This window comes from Lipophrys pholis (assembly GCF_963383615.2).
Source record: "Lipophrys pholis genome assembly, chromosome: 1".
Classification (NCBI taxonomy): domain Eukaryota; kingdom Metazoa; phylum Chordata; class Actinopteri; order Blenniiformes; family Blenniidae; genus Lipophrys; species Lipophrys pholis.
In genome coordinates, this window is record NC_137635.1 from 15,156,393 (window position 1) to 15,182,408 (window position 26,016).

At 43.6% G+C, this 26,016-nt stretch overlaps 1 protein-coding gene across 2 annotated transcripts in view; it reads right to left on the minus strand.

Moving 5' to 3' along the window:
* Positions 1-26,016, minus strand: part of dnah9 (dynein, axonemal, heavy chain 9) — a gene marked incomplete at both ends in the record, with an annotated part of 175,720 nt that overhangs the window by 113,973 nt on the left and 35,731 nt on the right. For both annotated transcript variants that reach the window (XM_080460910.1, XM_080460909.1), the window contains 11 exons: positions 5,416-5,520; positions 6,491-6,647; positions 15,017-15,177; positions 15,402-15,641; positions 17,515-17,640; positions 18,091-18,246; positions 19,488-19,614; positions 21,003-21,133; positions 21,428-21,705; positions 21,793-21,925; positions 23,997-24,152. In XM_080460910.1, coding sequence (XP_080317036.1) covers positions 5,416-5,520; positions 6,491-6,647; positions 15,017-15,177; positions 15,402-15,641; positions 17,515-17,640; positions 18,091-18,246; positions 19,488-19,614; positions 21,003-21,133; positions 21,428-21,705; positions 21,793-21,925; positions 23,997-24,152 — 1,770 coding nt within the window. The remainder of the gene's footprint in view (positions 1-5,415; positions 5,521-6,490; positions 6,648-15,016; positions 15,178-15,401; positions 15,642-17,514; positions 17,641-18,090; positions 18,247-19,487; positions 19,615-21,002; positions 21,134-21,427; positions 21,706-21,792; positions 21,926-23,996; positions 24,153-26,016) is intronic.

Genomic DNA, 26,016 nt, shown 5'->3' on the forward strand with positions numbered 1-26,016 from the left:
ATCCCTCCTGTGGAGATTCTGAATGTTTTCCAGCCCTTTATAGGTAACTACTTCAATATTTATGGATTAGAATACAAATACTTTATTAATACCAGAGGGGAATTTTTGAATCGCTGCATCTGACCTCTCCCAGACACAAGGAGCAGTGAGCTGCCAGTACGGCACTTGAGGGAACAGGTGAGATGAGGAGCGTTGCTCAGGGGCCCAGAGGCGACCCATCGGCTGTGGGAGTCGAACCAGTGAACATTGGATCTAATCCAGTGGACGTGGCTGCCCACATGTAAAGTGCACAATTTGGGATCAGAGTCTTGCTCAAGGATGTAGACAGTTGGAGATCGGGAATCCAACTTGCAAGTGTGCTCTGCGCTTTCAGCCACAAGGTCTGTTTGGTGGTTTTGCCCTCTGTGCGGTTTGCACACAAAGTGTCACAGTCCGTATACCAGTCCGGGCACTAATTGTAATCTTTTGCCCTATAAAAGTTTGATCAAATTATTCAACTATGGAATAGTTTGAGTGTTGAACCATCACACTGAACCAAATCTTTAAAGAAAACTTTACATGTGTGCAACTCTCTCGTATTAGCATGTCATTAATATCACTAAAAGGCACACAAGAATCGATTTGTAACACCCTGTCAAGTTGTTATGCAGAATGCAACTTTTGTTTTGTAAAGAGACACAGTTGCATCTATTATGAAGGTGTGTTATCATCCAGGGTTTACTGGATGGATGAACTACCAAGGCTCAGCTTGTCTACATTATGATTGAATGAGATATCAGAAATGAACAGTGTGTGTGTGTGTGTGTGTGTGTGTGTGTGTGTGTGTGTGTGTGTGTGTGTGTGTGTGTGTGTGTGTGTGTGTGTGTGTGTGTGTGTGTGTGTGTGTGTGTGTGTGTGTGTGTGTGTGTGTGTGTGTGTGTGCGTGCGTGCGTGCGTGCGTGCGTGTGTGTGTGCGTGCGCGCGCGCCTTGGCCTGAAACACTGAATCGCAGCCTGTAAGAAGCTTTATGAATTTAACATGCGGGCGGTAAAAGAGCGTGGCGAGTCGACAGCTGGAAAGAGGACGAACATCTCTTCATGGGTGAGTACTTCGCTACAGATCACTCAGTCATACCAACACAACCAAGAGAGGAAGAGGAAGAGGGGGAGGGGAGGGGGAAGGGAAAAAAAGCGCAAAGCAAACAGGGCAGCTCCGACGTGCATATAACAAAAAAAAAAAGTCTCACGACATTTTATGAGAACACTGGTGGAGCTTGTATTTCATGTGAAATGACGGCACCTCGCCGCCGCGATCCTACGGGGATATGAGAGGGGGTAAAACACAGAAAACTCATTTCGAAAAAGTTCGACGGAGACACCGTTCAGAGAGGTGTGATCTGCCGGGGCCTCTTTAAACGTGCAGAGTGAAGCCGTCAGCTTTAGTATACACTACCTATAAAGAAGTATTCAGCACGAGTGGGTGTTTTAGACGGGATCCTGGTCATTAAAACTCAAGGAATTTTCAAAAGAATTTGGATTAATCCGATCTAGGGTCTGCAAAGTGACCCACATGCGCAGAAGAATACGTGACCTCACGCAGAGTACGCAGTTTACGAAAGTAAATATGGCCGACGGTCGTATTTGCGTAGCCTAGGAGCAGGGTCTGCAATCCGTGGCTCTTTAACCACTCTGTAGTGGCTCCCTGAGGCTTTCAGAATATATACATATATATCATGTCACTGGTTCACTGCTTCTCCTTTCCTGAGCCACTTTTGATGGATGCTTACCACTGCTGCATGTTTGGAGATCCTCTGACCCAGTTAAAGAGCCTTCACGTTATATATCTACAGTGTATATGTTTTTTTTTTGTTTGTTTATTTTTTTTGAAATGCCAGGCTATATTCCAGAATGACTCTTGTTATGTGGCAAAAAAAAGTCAAAAGATAATAAACAAAAATCTATAACCACATAACCACTACATAAATGACAAAGGAAGGACAGTAAAAGCAGTTCAAATGGCTGATAATTGGCCAAAACAAGAAAAAAGATCATGAAAAAGTATACAGTTCTAAATTACAGATAAACGACTGGATTGTTGGTATGTCGAGAACTGAAAGGAACTTTCTCAGGTGCGCTCAGAAACGTTCTGCATTGGTGTCTAAAGTAAAGCATGGATAAACGCGTAATTTTTATATCGTACTTTATATCTGCCATTTTAGTGATTACAACAAAGAACTCCGTCGATTTGTTTCCACGTAGTTATGTCTGGTGTAAAAAAACTAAACAATCACTGCATCAATCAAAAGACACCATCCACACTGTGAAACATGGCGGAAGCAGCATCATGTTGCTGTGCTGCGTTTCGGCTGTAAACACGGAGGACAAAGTGAAAGTAGTGAAATAATGAGAAATCCTGAAGGAACAGGTTATTCAGTCTGCTGGAGAGGAACTTGGGGAAAGATTTACAGTGCAGCTAAACAACTGTGATTCTGTTTAAACGAGGGGCAAAACATCTTTAATCAATTTTCTAGGCGCCGTATTTACAGGCTCCAACAAAGGAAGAACCTGACCGATTTATCTCAATGTAGTTACGTCTGGCGGCCTTATGCTGGTCCCCCACTTAATCTACCGCCGAGTCTGTCCCGCCACCTGTGCTGGGGAGGCCCGAGTGGCAGCAGGGCGTGTCGCGCCGCGCTGCTATCTGCTTGGAGAGGATGGATTAGTTGCGTGTCGGCGAGAGACGGCTCTGCGCCGAGTGCGAGCTGCCAGCTGTCACGGCGGGATGTCTGATGCGGCCTCTGTTCGCACTGGAGGACTGCTTTTCCACGTTCCAGCCACTCGTGATTTGGTAACTCGTCGCGCCACCCAACACCTACCCGGTCTGTCCTCCGAGGCAGACTTCCAGAAGAAAGACTTTCGTTCCTGCTCGAGAAGACAGGGAGAAGGGCAGAGCAGTGGCTCCGAGTCGACCGGTGACTGAGGATCCTTTGAAGAGCTCCATCTCAATTATCACGATCATAATCTACTTCCTTATCGGCTGTATACATGATTTTTTTTTTTTTTTTTTTTTTTGCCTTTGACAGTGGTGCACATGCATGAGGAAGCCAGCAGCATGCAGGATTGAAGCACACCAGAGGACTTTTGAAAGCACAAAGAGAAAGAGAGAGAGAGAGAGAGAGAGAGAGAGAGAGAGAGAGAGAGAGAGAGAGAGAGAGAGAGAGAGAGAGAGAGAGAGAGAGAGAGAGAGAGAGAGAGAGAGAGAGAGAGACAGCCAGGCCTCTTTTTGATTCAGGTTAACAGAATGCAAGCAACCAGAAAAGCAGGCCTCAGCTGAAAACACACCAGATCGGGCTGATTTCTCAAAAAGAGCCTTCGTATCAAAGAGGCTAGCTACTGTAGGTCACCCAGAGTATGCAGCCTTCAGTGGGTGGAGAATCTAAAGAAGAAGAGTCTTCTTTTTTTTTTTTCTCCTTCTTACTTTATGTGTCATTACGAATGAAGCGGAGAGGAGAACAAAGGTAAAGACGCTGTCAGAGTCATCTGCTCAGTTCATCCACCGAAGGAAGGATAAAACCTGACAGGCTCAGGTCCGTGATGTGAACTGATGCTTCACTCCGACGTGAGAAGCTAAACAATATTGAAGTAGCTTGACAAATGCAAAAGCCGACAACGTGAACATAAAAGCTGAACCGAACCATGATGCAAAAACAACAAAAATCAAGACAAGAAATCAAACAGGAACGCAGTGAAAGACACCGAGAGTGGAGAAATTCATGGCCACTTTGTGAGGTACATCTTCTTTTATTATCGGGACAGACAAAATACTTGATGACATGGTTTCATCGCGAGGACGTTTCGAAGTGTAAAAACCAAAACTGCAAATGTGGTGATAAAGAGCCCGAGTTTGTAGATACAAAGTGCTTTCCCAATTATGACTCAGCATTTAATTTTTGATTGAAGAGTCTAATAGTTGTAACTGTATTTCCATTCTCACAAAGTATAAAAATCTCAACATGTTTGGGGTCAAAATGTGTGTGAGATTTGGTTTTAAAGTCTCTAACTTAATGAAAGAAGAGAATATGTGTGACTGACTGAGAGAAAAGAAGATGTTTTTGTGACTGGACACAGGTAGGGAAATAATAGGAGCTTCTTACTTAACTAAGACGATTAATTAAAAAAAAGAAAAAGAGGCCTAATTACAAGTGAAAAATAACTTTCTTATTTGCAAGTCAAATCAAGGTTGAGCTCAGAGCGCTAAGGCAGAACAAACAGTAATTTACCCAAAGTTATTGCCTCCCTGTCCTCTGAGGGTTTGGACTGTTGTCCGTTCGGAGTTCCTCTTATGAGCAGTGAAAGATATGAACGACACACGACCGGCAGCTCAGGCGGGCGTCCGTTCTCAAATCAGATCAGACAAAGCTCCAATTATGACGACGCTGCGAGGAGCAAAAGGCAGCAGCCGCGCTGGATTAGTATTAAAGTCGTTGGCGATCGGCGATGAAGCGGCTGTTCAACTTCTGCACTGCAGTTTTTAAGTCTTCGGTTTTACCAAAACCTGAGTTGAAGATGCTTGAATCACCAGCGAGACATTGATGTGCCGTTTACACAACGTTTACAAGTGAAAACGGAAAACTTTCGTTGCCTTTCTGGGGTTTTTGTTCCTTTGTGATCCGCTCACAAGTGGTGAATCCAAAAGACGAGTGTGAACGAGCACCATAGCACATTCACTGAAAACACTTCCGGAGGCGGTCTGGGACGCATCTGACCACGGAGGCTTTGTAGGGTGTAGTGGACAGAGGCGCAGCCGGGACACGCCGTACACAATGTGTAAACGTCATCAGTTCATGGCGTGTTTTTGTTCAAGAGAGTCTGAGTTATGCAGCCTCTCCAACTTTCCAAAGAAATGAAGTAAAAGAACATGGACGTTCGTGCCTGGAGGTCTGCAGAGGCTCGGTGACGTAGGGGTAGTAACACGATCCGAACTCGAAACGCATGATAGGGACAAGTGCAAACAGTCGGCGTCGGGGCTTGCCACATTTCTCTGGGTCACCCAAATGGCATAATGACGCCAGGTCTGGACAGGCCCTGTGGTTTCATTACAAAAACCACCAACAGCACCCACTAGTGGCTCTACATGAAAACATAGTTTCTACTGCCGTTTCCGTGTAAATGGACATCATTTTCAAAACGTAGCATAAGCGTGAAACTTTTCTGAGATAAAAATGCAGAAACGTGCCTCGATAGCTCGTCTCTGGCAAACATACATTATTCAGTCTTTTGCAGCCATTGGACCAAGTTGTCACGTGGGTTCACCTAAAAATGTGTATTTCTCTTTCATCACTGGCTTTGCTGTGTTTTGGAGGCGACCTGAAGGGAGAGGGTGACTGTCTAGTCTCTTCTTTGGGAAGGCAGATGTCAGGTGTGTGTTTGTTCTCACCTGCACTGCGACCACGGACAAAACCTCCACGGAGATCCTGTTGAACTCGTCGAAGCAGCCCCACGCTCCCGTCTGCGCCAGGCCTTTGTAGATGTTCCCGCAGGACTGACGGACAAGAAGGAAAATGGTAAATGGACTCACTGATATAGCGCCTCTTCGCTGACAGCAGCCTCAAAGCGCTTTACATGGTTCATCACATTCACCCATTCACAAACACATTCACAAACCATTGGAGGCTGCAGCCGTGCAAGGCGCGGTCACTCCAATGGGGGCAGTTTGGGGTTCAGTGTCTTGCCCAAGGACACTTCGGCATGTAGGCAGGCAGAGATGGCAGACATGCAACCTTCCGATTGGGAGACGACCGCTCTACCAACCGAGCTATGCCGCCCTTAGAGACAAGGTGCAGGGAGGCGCACTGAGATCGCAGAATGGGCTGAAACACACGTCACGCCATTAAAAACTGTTTCTGGAGGTTGGATACATTTTTTAGCTTCCTCTGAACTTTGTGAGCAGGTGAGACCGGGATGAAGCTTTTCTCTCCAATTACAGATCCGAGGAAACCTTGTGTGACGCCGACTGGAGCTGACTGGAGGATTGATTTTAACGTGTGCGAGTATGAGTAACAGTGTGAGCCTCTGAAGTGTGGTTCCTCCAGGAGTACATTAGCACTTCTCTCTACACTCGCTGTGCCATGCAGCGTTGTAGCCGGGGGGGCAACGAACGCCTCTGCACTGTAATGATGCCCCCCCCCACCCCCACCCCTGTCTGTGGGAGGAGGGGTGGGTGGGGAAGCTGGATGATGAGATTATGTTTACATCTCCCCTGACCGCTCTATATGCAGCAGGTGTGAGCAGGAATAGAGGAGAGCGCATCGGGAAGCGACATGGAGGCTTCTTCAAAGCAGGTGGAGCACTGGGCGTGAGGGGCTTTTAATATGGGGAGATGAAAGGAGAGGCGGTGAGGCAGAGGAAGGGCGTGAAGGCGGGCCGACGCCTGGAACAGCAAACGGATCGCTGAGCGAGGCGAAGATGAAAAGCCAACATGTGCATAATGTGTGCTGCGTGCGTGTGCTCACCTTGTAGTCCATCTGCTCGGAGCAGTTGAACACGTACACCATGATGCCCAGGGCCCGGCCCAGGTCCTTGGTGGTCTCCGTCTTCCCAGTGCCCGCGGGCCCCGCTGGGGCCCCGCTCATTGTCAGGTGGAGGGACTGGGTCAGAGTGATGTAGCACCTGCAACGCAAACACAAAGCGCGACGGGTTTCAGGCGTATGTACTCAGAAAAGTCACTTCCACATCTACGGTCAGCATAGTTAGCATCGAGGCTTATGGGAACGCGGAGGAATGAACTTTAAGAAGTGTTTTTTTTCTTTTCTGTTTAAATTCTTTCAAAAAGTGTTAAAGACTTGCAAGATTCTGATTTTAAAATATGAGGAGATCATTTTGAAGGACGTCATTATTAAGACACATATTTCTCAAAATGAAGAAAAGCTGTGGTTTTAGGATGATACTCTAAGTTATCACCAATACTTAGACTATAGAGTATATCGATATAAGTCATTATTTTGAGAGGCCAACTCATGATGTTGAAATGCTGAGTCATGATTTTGGAAAAATATTAGACTCACAATCTACGAAATTAGTTTTCATGAATATGATAAGCTAAGTCACTTACTCAGTCATAATATTGAGAAACGGTCTAAATTATAGTGGCTGTTAATTATTTTGACATGTCTTTAAATGCTGAGTCATAATTTTGGCAGGCCATGTGGATACCAAGTCATGCTTTTGAAAGGTAACATCATTCTGAAATGTAAAGTCATTTTTAAGATACTAACTCGTTCAACAACGGATCACAATTATTTTGTATTTGTGCTACAATATTTTAAGGCACAAGTTTATCTTTAAGTCCCCATTTACACGACAACGTTTCAAGTGAAAATGCATTTTTTTGGGGGGGGGGGGGGGTGTTCCACCTTGGGAGCTGTTTTCAAGAAGTTGCGTTTTCAGTGGCTCGGTGCGCCGTTGTCATGTAAACAGGGCCTAGGGTTTTTTTTCTGTGCGTGTAACCATGGAGACATTTGATCGGTGACCTCATCAGTGCAGTACGGGAACTCAAACTGCTCACATGACAGGCGGTGACTTTCCCCTCCTGCCACTGCGGCGTTATTAACCTTCCTCTGAACGATCCGCATCGACTTTTAATAAGCGCATGATAGGGAAAAGTCTTGATTGCCTAAGCGGCTGTCCCACAGCACACATGACAAATCCTGAGCAGACGCTGTCTTCTAACCGGCGCTGACACCACGGAGCAGCATGCATAACTTCATTATATGATAATACAATCGGCTCCTGTGCTTTGATTAGCATGAGGGCTGATTAGTGACACCCGTGATTGCCTCTCCTGCACAAACAACCTGCCTGTCTCAGCTCATGTTAACAAAAAAAAAAAAAAAGGCAGCAGCATTGTGAGCCGATGGAGACAATCAGGGCTTTATTGATCACGACAATAAACAACGTTTCGCCTTGAATATCAACACAGCAGCACTTTTAACGAGCTGCTGGTTAATGGTTGATGTATGGAAGCGGGGGTTGTTGGAGAGAGCATCAAGAGACAGAAGCCCGGAGAAGACGAATGATCCCATCTGTATACAGTGCATCATCCCCTGATCGTGGTGCCAGTGGGCTCCACAGCTTCCCCGCTGAAATATGGGCAAAATAATTCTCCATCGGCAGCGTGGGTATGTCCCGTGCAGAATAGCAAAAGATGAGAGAGCTGGATGAAACAGGGCTTTGACAAGGTGACTGGTTTTATCACCTGCTCACAAAAATAACCCCTGATATATCAGAGCGTCTCATTCTGCATCTCTTTTTAAACCGATGAGAGTGAACTGGGTAAAAGACTCCTGACACTGCATAACAGGACCGCTCTGGAGATCCCGCTGTAAGTATCGAGCGCTTGCCAACGAGGTGCCAATACCGTTCCCGCTGATAGATCAGAGCGACTTCCTTTGGCCTAATTATACGTCTGCGGGAGGATGAACATGCACAGAAAACGCCGCTCGATAGCGTTACAGTTCCTGTCTTTTAACTTCCAATGTGCATGAGCTGAAAACATACATGTCGTATAATAGTTTCCAATAATAATTAACTCCCAACTGATCAGGAGCCAAGAAAAAGACCGTGGCAAAGTCATCATCTGTAAGTGTGCGGATATGGAAGGTCATTTCTGGGAAAGTGGCATGAATCCTTTCAGAAATAATTGAGTATCTTCAAATATGATTGAAGCTTCTTGATATTATCACTTACCCTCTCAAACTGGTGACAAACTCATTCGTCTATCAAGAAACTGTCTCATTATTTAGAGATTGTTTGTCATTTTACCATACGAAGCTGCTGAGTCATTCATTAGATCTGTGAGGCATTCTTTGAGTCATTATTTAACAAGTCAGAGATACCAAATCAATTTAAGGGATAATCAAGATGCTATGACATGGATATGGGACAGAGAAGGCAATTATCTCATATGGTAATCGTCGATTGGCTTCTGACTTCATAGATCTTGAAAAAAATGGAGCAAAATACCTGTGAAGTCCTTTTTGGAGTTCAGAAATGAATTTGGAGTTTCTTAGGGAGTTGGTGGGAAAAGGTCCATAGTTACGGATTCTGTTGTACACAAGAGGCTAACAAATGACTAAACACTCCATGAAATTGCTTTTCTCTATTCTTCAAACCGATGTGATTTCTGTTTGCGATGTGAAAACAAATAAAAGAATCATTGACCCTCCATCGCACCAAGTATAGTAGTTCAGGGTCCCCAAATGGATCAAAGAGGTATATCGAATGTCATTGTTTTAGGGATGTCGACATGGTAGAATAATACTCAAAATGCTGAGTCATGGTTTTGAAATGCTTAGACGTTCTTTTTTGGTGGTAAAACATGATTTGAAATATATTTCCAAAAATGTTGACTCATGATTACAGCAAGGCATGGTGTTATCTCTGGGATTTTGACAAGCTGAGAGTTCACTTAAAATGCTGAGTCATGACTTTGACATGCTATGTCAATTTTAGGCGGTAATACAATGCTTCGACACTTTTTTAAATGCCGAGTCATGATTTTGGAAAGCTGTGTCAACATTTTACAGTTCATGAAAAGCAGAGATAAACACTTCATTGCTGAGTCATAATTTTGAAATTCGAAGTCAGGTTGTACAACATTATCTGGATACATTTCTTGGAATGCTGACTAATAATTACGGCAAGACAAGACATTAACGCAATTGTCTTGAGAATTTTTGACAAACTCGGAATCATTTAAACTCCTGAGTTGTGATTTTGTGATGCTAAGGCATTAGTTTTAGGAGGTAAACCATTATTTGGACACATTTCTTGAAATGCTGATTCGTGGTTTTGATGAGCTACATCATAATCTAAGGAAAACAAGTGAAAGTCTTTGAGATGCTCAGTCATCGTTTTTGAAATGGCAGTTTTGAAATGCCAAGCAATGTTTTTGATAAGCTAAGTCATTATTTCAAGATGCTATGTTACGAATCTTGAGAAAATAAGTCATCCTCTTGCTGAGTCTTAGGAAATTTAAGAGAAATCAGATTATCAGATTGAGATAAGCTTAACAGAAATCCTCAGCAAAGTGGAAAGTGGATTAAATTCAGTTCATAACATATTTATCATCTGCGAGTGCATAATCAACTGTTACACACTTGTTCTCATCCCTAATAAACCCTTTATTGAATCTTCCTGCTAATTCTATTTTGTGTCTCTTTATACTACCTTGTGTTGAGGTTGTTTTTTTTTTTTTTTTATGTTCCTCCCTATTATCCTCCTTTAATCCGTTTGAGCTCCCTCGCCGTTGAAAGGTGTCGTGCAGATAAACCTGTCTGCTTGTCTCCGGCTGTGACGGGTGGGACTGTCTGCTCGGAGAAGAATCAGCTGTCCGTGCCGACTCACCGTCATGCTGTTGAGGTGTTGGGGGACACTGAATTGCCATTAACGTTATCTGCAACATCTGTGCTTCTGCTCCTAAGTCAAAACACCAACGGCGGAAAAAGCCTTTTAATGGCCTGGACCCCATCAACGATGACTTCGCCTTAACTTCCCCTCCTCAAGAAACTTATTCCTGACCTTGAGATCTTGTTTGTGGAACTCTTTACCCCGAAAATGAAGGACTTCTCTAATGTCCGCGGACTTGAGTTTTCTGATGTGACAAATGGACCTTGAAATGAGGCTGTGTTCAAAATTCGGTGGCAAGTTTGGCACGGACTGATTGCCCTCTACCTCTGTATCGACACAGCCGAGGTGAATGGCGCTTCAATCCAAGGAAGGCCGAGTCTGAATCTGACAGCGCTACTGTAACAATATCTCTGTCTCTCAGGATAATCTCAGGATAATCCACAGACAATAGACTCTACCGGGATGCTTTCTTGGCTCCAAGTACTTCCAAGAAAAAAACGTGTGTGGATCATCCTAAATTACAGATGCTCCCTGCTCGTCTACATGGTGATCCGATTCGCCCAAAGTTCTTCAATCCGACATTAACGACGCCCAAACACTCGGCTGGGTTTGTCGCTGTTGTGCGGCCGGTTCATATTTCAGCGTCTGCATGCCAACAAAGTGGTCAGTCAGTGTCGTTTCTTTCTGAATCCCCCCCAGTCGGTGAAGCAAGGCGCTGTCTTCAGCCTTGAGATATTTGTGAGAAGATTTCCAAATCGGCTCAGGTGTAGGAGCCTATGGCAACTTGGTGTATGTGGAAAAACATACGTTGTTGTGGACTTCATTATCTGTGCATGTCGAGCAGACTTGGAGATGCGCCCTCATACCTCAGCGTTATAAAGCAGGATTATTTCTACCTTCGCATTATTCAACGTTTTAATCTTGTCCTGTTTTGTTTGCTTGAATTCTATTTGTACATCTCCTGGATTGGTTGGCATCGCTTGTACATCTTGTTTCCCTTTTCTTTTTTCTTTTTTTTTTTTTTATTATCTAGAATTACCATACTGCTAAAATGTGCAATTCAAATTTAGTCAAGGGAAGGTAAACACTCTGTGCTTGAGGTGACCGAGCCATTTCCAATCCTTCAGCACACACACAAATATGCATGCTGTTAAGATAGATACATGAATTCGGTTCTCCCTCACTGTGATGTTTGAACAAAGTTGAGTAAATAAATAAATAAATAAATTAAAAAAAAAAATCACACCACAAACACGCTTCTAGCTGTTCGCTCGAGTCGTGGATTAGAGGATTTGACACCTAGCTTTCCCCGGACCGTGCTCCATTGTTGCAGCGTTCACGACGAGGGCATGCACCATATGGTGAAGTCGTGCTCCACGGCCGCCTGATTCGCCCATCAAAGCCCATTGTTTCTGCTTTGTTCGGGCTTCAAAGGGAATACTGGTCGGCCTGGAAAACCACGCCGTCCAGCGCCGCGGCGTGCCAGAGGACCCTGGGAGGCAGGTATTCATCTCTGTGTACTCTCACTCCATCAGGAAATCCTGCACAAGCATGCGAGAGCGAACAAACAAGCTGCTGGCGGCGAGCCCGAGCTGACATGGTCTAAAAGGCTCTGCCGGCGAAGGGCGTGCATAATGATTCAAATGAAGATTCGCAGATGAGAGGTCTGCGTCTTCTACTCAGTTCCAAGCAATAATAAAAAGATGAATTTTCATCAGCACAAATGGATTCTTGAACATGTGCTTGAGCTTCGAGTGAACTATCGAGAAACAACTAAATGCTAAGTAGTCTTGCGAGGTGAGCATTTGTTTGTTGAAAATGAGTGGGTGATACGTTTGGAAAATATGGAATAGTGTACAATCTAATAACACATAATGGGCGTAAAACAAAACGTCTGCAGCTATTCTGCCCGCGAATAAAGCTGAGATTTCAAGGGGACTCGTCCACAACCAAGTTAAAGAAAAAAAGAAACAAAGAATCGAGTTTTTATAAGTGAAGTATGATGCGAGTACATTCTGAGGAGGACCCAACAAAAGAAATGACCTTCAGTTTTAATAAGTTTCCTTAAAATACTTTGAAACTCCTGTAATCACACTAAAGGGTTGGTCAGATGTAAGTGTGTGTCGCTGTAAGTCCACAACATTTAGTCGATAAGTGAAGCCTCACCACCTGAACACGGCCTGGATGGTCAGGATCAGTCGGGTCTTTTAGCCTCTGATCTGTCTTCAGTCTCTGGAGTCCGGAGAGACTTTACTCTACATCGCCATGACAGCGTCACACACTTGCTGCAGATACAACGGCTGAATATCTATGATTCAACTCTTTTTTTTCCACACCATCCCAAAGGTCCAGCGTTAAACCGACTGTGTAGTCTGATTGAGTACAGTGTCACGTCTGAGAAAGCTCTCCTGTCTGCTTAACCAGTTCACCGTGTCTAAAAGCATTGGGCAGTTGTCTTGTGTTTAGGGGAGTGGAGTGAATCTCAGACTAACGACATGAAACATTCATGGAACATTACAAGGGATAATTTGCAAGCAGAACAAGTGTACTCAATACTGGGAAATTTGAGTGTGAAGAACTCTGCGTTGAATTCAGAGGAATATGAAATGTACGAGATTTGATCAGATCAAACGTCTGAATCACTAGAAAACATTTTTAAATCACTTTTCACAGTTTGTGGAGTCCTTATTTTTACAGCCTCCCCAAAAACCCAGAAGCGAAAAAAAGAAAGAAAAAAAAAGGCTGAACAAACAGTGTGTATATCTGATCTAATGAAAGGTGCAATCATTAATGTGTCTGGCTAACGATTCGACTGTTGTAACTTAACTCTGCATTACCTCCAAGGCCAGAGGAGCCTTTTATTAGCCAAGTAAATTCTACTGGTTTTACATGTTGCTGTTAAAACAAACAAACCAAAAAAAGCGCTGATCAGAAGCTATAAATCCAGTGTGGAGTGCTCTTCTCCAGTGTGGAAGCTGCCAACTTCACCAGCTTACACTTCAGCACCCTCAGACTCACTTGTTATCCCAGATTGATCCCATTTGATCTGACCTCATGCGAGCGTTGGCTCTGGGAATTGTAAAAATGTCCAAACTCTTCAGAGGGACAGGTCATGACAGGACAAATTGTAGAACCAGTTAATGGCCAGTGATCTTGAAAGGAGTAAAACACCACGTCGCCCCATTTACGATGCATTTGTACATAATCAAAGTTGTCATGGGATCAAGTCATACTAGCCCCGGTGTGCATGATTTAAAAAAGGCCTGATAGTTTGTTACGTTTGTTATTTAGGTGGGATGACAGTTAAAAATCCGTCCGTGCACGCAGATTTGTCCAATCAGTACAGAGTGTCCGCTCTTATAGGGCTTCTAGCCTTATGTCAATATGTGTAATCTGTGAAAATTCAAAGGTAAAGCCTGAGAGCCTACAGGCTGATCCACCTGGAGTGTTACCTAGGTATTTTCATTATACAACCACACCAATAAGATTGCACAAAATCAATGTAAAATTATTTCATTTGATCCACTGTATTCCATATTGGAACATTTTATAGAAAGGATGACTTTGCCGTGACCTTCGCAGTCACATGATTTAAGGCAACGTGAGCATCATTTCCAGATTGTGAACAGACAGATCAGGCAGAGCTCTCCACTCCCATCGTCGAAAAGAGGAACAACGAAAGAAAATCCCTTGGAGGATTGATAACCAACCATCTAGTGGAGGTTTGAATCCAGCTGTAGTGTCATGAGGTAGCCTTATTAAAGCACTTTATGCTGACTTTTCACAACATTTCCTTCGCTGTGAGCTGCCAACCAAGCTGACATACACTTCAAGCGCTAATTTGAGTTAACCAGTTAGAAATATAATGGTTTTTAAAGCACTCGTGTTAGCATAATGCGCTAGATACAGCTTATTTTGGTCAGATTCATGGTTGGTGCAGATTTAAACCAATAAGGAATCAGAGGTTGAACTAAAACTGTCATAGATGTTTGAAGATTTATTCTACAATGGCTGGTGTCTTAAAGCGGCCTGCCAATTGGCTAAAAATCTGGCTTTCAGTTTGGATGAGTTAATACTCTACTATAATAATACTCAAATACTTCCAGTCATACTATAGAATTTGTACAATGTTTAGGTAATTTCCAATGTAAAGAGAAGAAAACAAAGAAAGTTTGGTAGCATTGAACCCATGTGACTCCCGGCCTAACTCTTGGCTTCAAAAAGGCAGAAAGATTTGGTCTTTATGTCAAATTTAACCTGCTGCATATCATAAGCATTAGCTATTCATTATTTCTAACAAAAAGTCAGAAAACCACTTGAAACATCTCATTGGCTTTTTGGCGGGAACCATTGTTAAGTTTGATTTACTGGAATATAATGTCTCAATGGCACTCGAGCCACTTTTAGAGAATAATAAAGGTATGTTCATGAGTCGTCGTGCTTAAATTGAACTGACAAAACTGGAAAATGTGATCTTACTAACGGTATGATGCTAAATCCGCCTCTGCCATCCTCTCTGACATGTGAGATTTGAACCCTGCAGTGGTAACAGTAAGCTAAGGGTCAATTTCACCTTCTCTCAGTGCTTTGCTGCCTGTGAACAAAAGTCTCCAGCACTCACACCTCCGTACCTGTCCGTCAGAGGAGTGATGACTAATCGCGGCGTGTTGCCCAGGTACTCGTAGGAGTAGAGAAACTGGGCGTCGCAGATGTTGGCGAAACAGTGCTTTTCCTTTTCATCCCATCGGTGCCGCAGCTGCGACAGCCACACAAAGGCCTGAGAATTCTCCACCTTCGAGAAATAGAGACGGGGAATTGAGCGACAGATGCCGAGGCTTTGGATAAAGCCCCAAATAATCTATGCTTTTCCGCCCTCTGATTATGGTAATGACATACCTAGCCTGAATATCTTGAGTGCATTAGTCACTGGTAAGAGCCTCTTAGAAAACACAGCAGCAGTCACTGTGCCTGCGTGGCGATTCATACAGGCCAACGTGTCCACTGTGGTCCTCTCACCTTCTGAGCGGTCATCTTTGCCACGACGTCTCTGGCGTGCACGTCGATGGTGCAGATGGTCATGACCTTCTGCCGATCGCCCGGCGTGAGCTGGCCCACCAGCATGGAGATGAGCGTGTTGAGCTGGGATACCTGCTTCTTGTAGTACTCCTTCATGGCGTTGTCGTAGCCCTCCTCCAGCCGGGCGAAGGCCATGCCCACGTCGGTCGTCCACCAGATCTGAGTGCACGTCAGCGCCACCTGATGGAGGAACCAAAGCCACGTGAGACTCTAAACCCATTTTAGTTCAGGGGCCACACACAGCCTCATTTCATCTTGAGTGTGCGGGACCGGAAAATAACTGCTATGATGACCTTTAAATGGTGCGGAGTATACGTGATGAAAATGTCCATAAAAAAAAAACTAAAAATCAATAAATTACTAAATTTCAACACAAAGCCAATTTTAATTAAACCTACAGTGAAATGTCCAAAAAACTTTCATTACTGTTGCATGATGCATCATTTTACAAACTCCGCTGACAACAAGGCTTTGAGGTTAGTACGAGTTTGCTCGCTTTCATGGCAGCATCACCGATATCTCAACTGGGGTCTCAGTGTTGTGCTATGTTTGCTACTCTTTATAAATTTGTTAAAAAAAATCTATGTTTTCTACCACATATGTGGCGTTACAGTAAATCCTCATCATGTAACTGACATTTTTGGAACAACACCTCCATAAGAACAATATACGACCCCCCTCATATATACTCTGACTTGAGGAGGTGCTCTCAATGATTCCACTGGAGAAGCGAAAATACAGCCGTCACAAGCAAAATCCGCAGATTAATTCAAACCGTAATAGGATTCATTGACAACCTAGCTCTTAGTGAACAACAGTAATAACGCAATAAGCTCATATGAAATGTCCAGCTGGATTCGGTTTGCTGATTAAGAGGGTTATGCATTTCTCCCTGTATTAAAGCTGTGTTGTCGTTTTGTTTTTTATTCTATGTATTGTGGTGTGTAGTGACTCTATGAGCGTGTACTTGAGTATGAGTACATATATACAGCGTGACCTTGAACATGCAGGTGAACAAAATTGATTTGAGAGTAAAGTACGTTGTTTTCCTTTCTTTGTTTTTTCCCCTGGCCTTGGGGTGGGAGTGGGTATGTTTTTTGATTTGTTAATTTGTTCATGTTTGTATGTTAATAATTTTTTTTTTTTAAAAAGTCTATGTTGTCTTTGAAATTATCAACATTTGCTTGGTGGTTTGGCGAGATAAGACCCTCTGAGGGGCCGGTTTTGACCCATGCGCCTTATATTAGAAACCCCTGATCTAATGTATCCCCACATTGAAGTTTGCTCAGAATCTGTCCCGTAGTTAACTTTGGAAAGAAGGCGGTAGCCGGAATACAGAGACATGCAGGAAGCGAGCCAAACATATGTCCTCGTATACAGTCAGGACCATATGTTCGCCCAACATTTGCCTTTCCAAACCGCAAGTTGTGAAGGAACGCTTGGACTTGGATGCAAAGGGGCTGTTTTCTGCTGATCAGTGCAGAAAGTTCGCTTCAAGAAGGGCCGCATGGGCCGAGCAGGTGTTGTGTTAATTGGGTAATAATGAGCATGGGGTTTAAAAATAATTCCTTCCCAATCAATTCTTTCGCGATGAGAAAGGTGGGACCGCGCTACACAAGATGCAGAGACTTCCTGAAAAATCGGAAGGTTGTGGAAAAGTCCTACAAAAACTGGTCGGATAAACTTAAAGACAGCCAAAAGGGGGGACAGTCAGAATGGCTAAAATTGCAAGAAACAAAAATGAATAAATAATATCAGGTGAAAAAGTTCAAAGGGTAAAATTGATAAAATATCTAAAACAGCTTAAACCACCAGAAAGGGAAAAAAATATGGCTGAAAGAGTCAGAACAGTGTGGACAATTTATAACAGTTGAATGAAAAACTAAGTTGAATCATTCGCCGTCCAAATTGGTGCGATGAAGCTCCAAATAAATGTAAAATAAGATAACATTTCCACATAAAGCAAAACTCTGTATAAGTCGCTAGCCGTTGACTTTAACCATGTTAGGTAAAAGTCAAACAGGAACCGAACAGTCTTGACCACACTGTGTACCTGAGCCGGGTAGTCAAACAGCCACTGCTCTCGGGGTTTCTCCTCGTAGGCCGTCACTGCTTCCGTCATCTCGTGACGGACCGTGGAGCGCATGGTGTCCAACACGCGGTTCAGCCACAGCTCCACCTGAAGGCGGACGGAGAATAAGCGTCGGTAAAGCCGTGGCGGTGTCTGTCAGATGAGCGAGCACGGGCGGGCTCCCTTATCAACGGACCCTAATGAGGTCATTAATAAGCATTAGAGTGGAAGTGGAGTCAGGCAAATAGTATGGCATGTAATGGAAAATTAATGGATTTACAGGCTTTGATATGCAAAAACCCCAGGGGCAACCACGGAGTCAATTTCATTTGTCTGCTTTATTGTGGGCCATGATATTCTTTCCATTACAGGAAAGGGCAGGTGAGTGAATTCTCCCATCTGTTACAGTCAGGTACAGTCAGCGGTGGGCCCGCGGAAGAGGCGCGGAGTCTAATCAAGACGAAAACCCGAGACGTCTTCAGCATTGAGCTCCACCGCCATGAATCCGGGGGCCTTTCTGGAGGTGTGAATGGGAATCCCCGCGAGGTTGTGTCTTACCTGTCCGCCGCAGTCGCAGGGCTGGTTGAAGGCCACGTACTCCTCCTCCTTGCTGTACATGCCCAGGCTGGTCTTGGAGGGAGCGCTCCCCTCCCCGTCTGTTTGGAATCGCATCTTGGCCATGTTGTCAAACAGCTTAGACAGATGCTTCTGGACCTGAACAAACACACAGACAGGCTTCAGCTCGGGCTCAATTTGCAATCGGCTCGCACACGCCGGCTGGTGTTTTCACTGCTGCCACGCAAATAAATAACCATTCAATGCATTCTCTCTCTCTGTCTCTCTTTTTTTCCCCTGATTTGTTAATAGAAGGGCAGGACCCGTGTTCTGCCGCACGCCTGCTAACTTCCTCTTAGAGAGATTTAGTGGCAACTTGCTCGTAACAGTGATTTATTTCTCTGAATGCACAAGACAATGTCCCAATGATTAGAGGAGGAGGCTGGCTGAGAAAGTGTGAGAGACATTGCCTCTATGTGGACAGCGACAGTACTGCAGGGAGCTGAAAGAACTCACATCGCTCAGATCATCTGCTTTAATTCTCAGAATAATAATCTCCCAGTTATTACTGCTCATTATTGACGATCCTGATATCGTCTATCCATGAAACAGTGATACATATCTGAAGACCAAAAATGTGTTTTATAACTGGTTAGATTTGTTTTGGAAACCTTACAGGAAATATCATTGTCTTAATTTGCTACAACAATGACAACAATAGTGTGGGTGGCGGCCCAATTCATGAAGTAGGTTTCCCATTGGGAGGTGTGCCAGTCAATGACCTTAAGCTACACGCCGATTATGAATGAGAGACAGACTTCAACAAAACACTTGGACATAGGTTATATATCTGTGTTTAGACTTTTCAAACATTCAATAACATCCCAGCTGTGGTGATCTGCAATTACAGACCATGTCCATATTGAACCCTTCTGCTTCATGGAAACTCATCTTCGTCTCATATTTGGATCAGATTGTGGATATTGGTGTTGGTTGCACTACAGAAAGTTGTTTTGATTTTCAGTTGGGTTGTGATATTCCTTATTTATGTCTTTATTTTAACTATCCCACAAGGAGTATACAATACTTTATTTGTTCTCGATCTTCATATCCATTTACGTCTCTTTTACCTGAATCGGAGAAATGAAAGAAACTGGATGAAGATATGCTAGATTTAAAGTTACATTTAACAGGAATAACTTGCCACTCCTCTGAGGTCTAACAGATCCCACCAACACCTCAGGCGATCTCTATGTCTTCACCTTGAAACACCATGGGTGCATCCCTAGTAATGTATTTTACTGTGTCCCTGTATTTGACTGTTTATGTCTCCAAAATTAGATGTTGCCTCTCAGACGAGGCTCTCTCTCCAATAAAGCTGAATGAAGTGGTGAAGGCACCTGCTGCGGGTTGGTGCCATTGGAGAGGATGTCCAGCAGATCGGCGGAGGAGATGAAGTAAAAGCGAGGGAAAGTCAGACGCTTGGTGTCCAGGTACTCGGCCAGAGCTTTTTCACACAGAGAGAGTCTGCGATGGAAACACAGCAGACAGAATGAGTGGAAATCCGTTGAGTCGAGCTGTTTTGAGTATGTACCATCACCACTTTCCAGCCCCAAACGCAACGATCCAAGAGGAGCACAGGCCATCACCGACATTGAACTCCACCTTCCATGATGCTTCTAGATTGCTGTAGAACATGCAGGCTTGGTCGGGGGTTGGTAGGTTGGACTCAAAAGAAGTGGAAACGAGCAGACTCTAGAAGTGTCTGTGACTCCTTTATACATTGTGTTGGCTCTCAATAAATTTATTTAGCCGGAATTTTGTTTTTAAATTAATCTGTATTATGTTGTAATGAGCGCAAATTCGAAATAATAATACTGTACTTATGTAAATTTCTCAGGTATATGGCTTTTACTTCAATAATTACACATCAATCCTTTAAATTTTGACATTTTCAATGGATCACATCCTTTAAAATGGCTTGTTACTTATTTTCATAACGTTCCAACTTTTTATTTGATTCGTAGAGACAGATTGAGAGAAACATCATGTCATGAATGACAGTTAAGTTGTTGCTGTAATCAATTATTGAATTACATAGTTATATTAATATTTATTACAATATAACATTGTTGTATTCAGAAACATTTCACCTTCATTGTATATTATAAAAAGTTTTCCAACACATCAAGAAATGTTGTCAGGTAACATTTTGATACTTTATCAATAAAAGTGAAATATTTTTAAGAAACAGAAAATGTCACAATAAAATGTTTAATTGTTCTGTTTTTGTGTTGCACTACATCAAATTACTTATACTTTTGTGGTAGAAATTTAGGCTGTCGTTTGAGACAGAACAATAGCTGGTGGCTCTGCATTGGCTTTAGGTAAGACTGTGGCTGCTAGGATTGGCGGATTCTATCCAGTTTAACTTAATTATGTGCCATCTGCATAAAAAAAAGACATTGTGATTAGAAAAGATGGCCACGTGTCAACAGCCAAATGGAAAATAAAGAGGGCAAGAAACAGAGCCCTGCGTCACACCACAAAGAAGTTGAGCTATGGATTAAGTATAGTCAGCCAGAGCAACAGTTTTTATTACTGTGACATTTCGGTGATTGCAAATGTTCCCAGTCACAAACTTAAAAAAAACAGAAAGTGGGTTTTTTATGCAGTTCAGCACCAAGTTGCCTCATTGTATGTGTCATTGTTTCATTCAAAATGACATGAGGCAATAATGATCTGCTGATTGTAACTTTCTAATAAAACCCAACTGCTGCTCTCCCATTGTGTGCAGGCCTGGATGACAGGAATGATTCCTGCCTTTGTAAACCCTCACATGGAAAGATGCTGTCTGCTCAAGACGCAGCTTTGATGGACAAACTCCCGAAAGAAGAAACGGAGTCCCTTCTCACCTGCTTTGGATGTCCTCCAGCTTAGCGAACAAGCCCGGCTTATTGGTTGCCTCTACCACGTTGGGCGTCTGATGCACAGCGTTGGCCAGCTCTTTGAAATCGGCATCAATCCCCTCAAAGCGTCTGGAGTCCTGCGGAGAATTTAGCGAAGAAGGCCTGGTCAGAGGATTTAAGCTTCCCGGAGGAGAGATGGGAGGAGAGCGATTCAAGGTTTAACAGCAAACATCTGGACGAAAGCACAGCGCGGACCTCCCGGGAGCAATTAAAAGTGGAGTAATATCAGTTTCTAAACCGCCTGTAAGGTCAATTAATTAATTCTTAATTAGTGGCTCTAACAGTCATGCTGCCGGGGTTCAGACCATGATGGCGCGGGTTGGAGCTCCGCATGCTTATGAGCTCCACGCTTTAAATACAGAATGCGTCACCTCAGGCAGCTGCGAGCGGATGTCCTCCGAGCCGATGAAGATGCTCTCCAGGTGGGTCCAGGTCCGCTGCACCTCGAACCAGATGGAGATGACCGAGTCGGCCACCGACAGCCTGCTCTGCCACGAGGACACCTCGTCCAGGAAGTGCGCGATGTACTTGGACGACATGAGGTTCTGCAGCTGCACCTGGTTGTCCTCCAGCGTCTCGATCAGCTCCTCGTCAGTGCGCAGCAGAGGCACCTGGGTCCTGTGGTGCGGCTCGTACTGGAACTGCATGCCTGAGAGACCAGGATGGCGAGTGTGCCATCAGTTAGGCATCCACTCACGACGGATGGCAAAGAAGTCGTGTCGACACGCTCTCGTACCAGTCCATGTGGCGTTGAGCTCAGAGAGGACCTTCTCCATCCCCATCTCCTTCACCGCCTTGTCCACGATTCCTCTGACCTCGTCTTCGAAGCAGTGCAGGTTGAGTTGCAGCAGGTCAGCCAGAGTGGTCTCCTGCTCAAACACAAGGTGGTGGAATTGGGAGCATTTCACTCACCACAACAAGCTCGGATTGATTAATGGAAGGCACCTGGCAGCGGCCATGATATTTGCCAACACGATTCTACACTGAAAGTCATCAGGCAGCAGAAAACTGCAAGGCCTGATGACAAATTGATCGGTGGAATTGAAATGTATTCAGCTCAAGTGTCCGATATCGACCGATCATCACTATCAAAGGTATGACAGCGGTACAGATATGTGCCAAAGCTTGATGTGAATGAAAAATTTGAAAGTTCTTTAGCATTGTTCTTTAAATCTGCTCCTGTCTGTGTACCATCACAATAAGAAGAGTACAGCAGTCCACTATTGTCTCCATAAGACAGAAGGACAGTCAGCAACATGCTTCTACAATGATGCTGCAGGTTTACTTGTGGCTTCTATGTTGGTGTTGTGGCTTTTGTATGAATAACTTTTTTATAAATGTAGTGGCTTTTGTATGAATGTGGTGGCTTTTGTAAAATATGTCTTGTGGCTTTTTTTGGAGTGTAGTAGTTTTGATATACATATTGTGGCTTTTGTATAAGTGATGTAATTCTTCTGTAAAAGTAGTGGCATTTGTATAAGCATGATCATGTTTAATAATGCATGGGTTTTATATAGAGCTTTTCTGGACACTCAAAGACGCTTCACATTGCATCATTCATTCACTCCATGCTCGATGGTGGTACGTATGTAGCCACAGCTGCCCTGGGACAGACTGACAGAAGCAAGGCGGCCAAACTGCACCATCGACCCCTCCGACCACCACCAACCACTCACTCTCACACTGCATTCACTCAGGCTTCCTGGTGTTGCCTCACAGTCTCCCATCCAGGTACTGACCAGGCCCTACCTCACTTAGCTTCCGAGTTCTGACGGGATCGGGCATCCACAAGGTGGATACTATTACAACAACACATCATCAGTAGGGTAAAACTAACCTGTCTCACGACAGTCTAAACCCAGCTCACGTTCCCTATTAGTGGGTGAACAATCCAAGGCTTGGTGAATTCTGCTTCATAAGATTGGAAGCGTCGGCGTTGAAGGATCAAAAAGCGACATCGCTATAAACGATTGGCCGCCACAAGCCAGTTATCCCCGTGGTTACCTTTCTGACACCTCCTGCTTGTTTGTATTAGTATTGTGGCTTTTGTATACATGTCATGTTTTTTGTATAAATGTAGGGACCTTTGTATACGTTACGTGGTTTTTGTGCACATGTTGTGGCTTTTACATTGGTGTAGTAGCTTTTACCTAAGTGCAGTGGCTGATGTACAAGTGTTTGGGTTTTTATGCAATCGTCGTGGCTTTTGTAAAAATGTTGCCGCTTTTGTATGCACGCCTTGGCTTTTGTTTGAGTTTAGTGATTTTGTACAGGTCTTGTGACTTTTGTAAAGGTGTAATGGCTTTCAACAGTAACTTTTCAAATTACCAGAATGTAAAATAAATGCCAATAAGTCCACTGGGTCAAATAAAGATTACCCAAAAGGATGAAAAACCAAAGTGGTTCCTAACATTTTAACATCTCTAATGTAAAAGTGACAGTGAGAAAAAGAGGCTTACTTTCAAAACAACATTTGTTGAACCCATTTCTAAATTAGTCAGTTCTTAGATCCGTTATTCTTGAGCAATTACAATTGTTATTAAAGAGTCATTACATGACTGTCACACTATAGAGGTTGCAACACATTGGTAATCCTTAAAGACGAATAAAAATGCAATGTGTGAGCTCATAAAGCTTCTGTGGCGGCTTTCCTGGCGCAGCTTTGCAGGTGTAAAACAGCTCTGCTAAGAACTAAACAGACCTCCTGCTGTGCAGAATCAGCAGAAAATGTTCGCCTGTGAGAACAAGTCTGGCTCTATAAAGTCTTATCTAAAAGGAAAAAAGGATCAAAGTGGACCAGTTAGCGTCTGTAATACTTTTTTTTTTTTTTTTGACACACTAAACAGCCGGTGGGTACTTACAACTTGCATCTGATCTTCGCTCGGCGGGACAAACTGCTGAAGTTTGGATGCAGTTTGAAAATAATTGTAAGTAATGTACCTGGTCCATTTTGAAGCGGACCCCGGTGGCAGCCATCAGCTGGTGCCAGTGTCGGGTACGTATGGCCGGGTTCTGGAGCTCGGCCACGGCCCGGAGCGACACCAGGAGGTTCTTGACCCGGCTGTCCAAACCCGTGAAGGCCTCCCACGCTCGGACCTGGAGGACAATGAACCCACGCCTGAGGAGATCACCTTAAAGCACCTCGACTTCCCCTCTGCTTTGCAACAACTGTCACATTACCTCTAAAGTGACAGTTTTATTACCTGTTTATGTTGAGCGGACAATTTATACTCTTAAAAGAACCCTGGCTGTGCAAGCTGTAATGTTCGAGCACAGGAACATTTTCCCGTCATTCTGAATTGATTGATCATGCGGGTGCGGGTACATACACGTACTTTGATGCAGTTGTTACTCGACCGCGATGTTCTGAGCTGCTCTGGCTGTAATTTATAGCCAGAACACAAGAACCTATATGTTCATTGCTTTTCTAAAGTTATCAAGGGCACAAAGACTCTCTGACTTTTATACATTGTCATATAAAAATAGTCTTAAGGATATGGAGAGTTTTATTTTCACAGAAATCCTCTATGTTTCCTCCTTTTTGAACTCCAGTAAGTGCCACTATTGAAAGAACTATGCAGTCAAAACGAAACAATGCAACATATTTACAAGTTCACAGCTTTTCTTTAGCTCAACAATACAAAATAAATGATCTTACTGCTGTAAAACTGGATGTATAACATGCTAACTACATTATTTTTACGGTTTATGCTGTTTCTGTGTAAATGGAAAATATTTCCAAACGTTGCAATGTAAAAGCGCAACCTTTCTGAAACAAAAACATAAAAACAATGCGTTTTCACTTGAGATGTTGTCATTTAAACGGGGTGTTATTGACATAAAGTTAAAGTATCTGGGTTTAATGACTTCAACCAAAAATTTATTCTAAACCCTTTTAAACTGAAATATATCTGCTGATGCTTAATATTAGTAGGTCAAAACCCTCTTCTTCAAAGGTTTACTCTGAATATTCTTAGTTTAGTAGATTAGTTACAAGCTTGAGCAGTAGGAAGGCATGAAATATTCTCTTTTGTTGTATGAATCCTACGACCCAGGCCAGCTCAGTTGGTAGAGCATGAGACGGATGTATGAATCCTGTGTGTTTGGGACATTTTGGAACTCCACAACAACACATGCTGTAGTGATGGTTGTAGTGATCAACACCTGCTTTCGGCTGTAAGTTTCAGTTAGAGGCAATCAAGGGTGTTCACAGCGTTTCTACAGATATCTGGAGCAGAGGAGAGCGTGTGACTTGCATGCCTTTGCTTAACTACGAGGGAGAGATCAAGTGGCTGTAGCCAGACACAAATGTGTTGCACGAGACGTAAATTGGCAGTAAATTCAGTTTCAACTAGTCTTGCTGGCAAATGAATGCGGCAGCTGATTAAGTCATGATCCCAGCGGTAGTGTAAGGCAGTGGAATTCACCCTGAAGGTAGCGTCTGCTGCACACCTGAAGGGGAAGATAAAGGCTCCTCTGTGTCTCATTGACCATGATCAGAAGGCTGAAGCAATAAAAACTGACAAAGGAGAAAAATATAAACCTCCCAAAGACCTGCGGCTGTTTCCTAAACACAACTGAACTTGGGGAAGTGTTAAGTCGATATTTAAATCCTTCAACACTAACTCTTTTCAGGTTTCTGCCTGTGCAGTTGGGAAGCATAATGCAACACGAGAAGAGAAGTCACTCTTGATGTCTGTAGAAGAACTTTCCCAATAAACTCTTTTCTCCTCCAATATCAATAAAACAGTCGTGAACAGTTTGATTTTTCAGCTCTAAATTACAATGAAAAATAACTCCTTAAATTTGGGTTGTATCGACACCATCTTTTTTATGAAGGACGAGCACAAGTATGAGAACAAACTTTGTGATACTGAGTACCGATATGAGTATTCATTAAATGCCATTACCTTGGTGTATCGTTTGCGTATGGAGTACAAATTAGGCTATAAAGCACTTT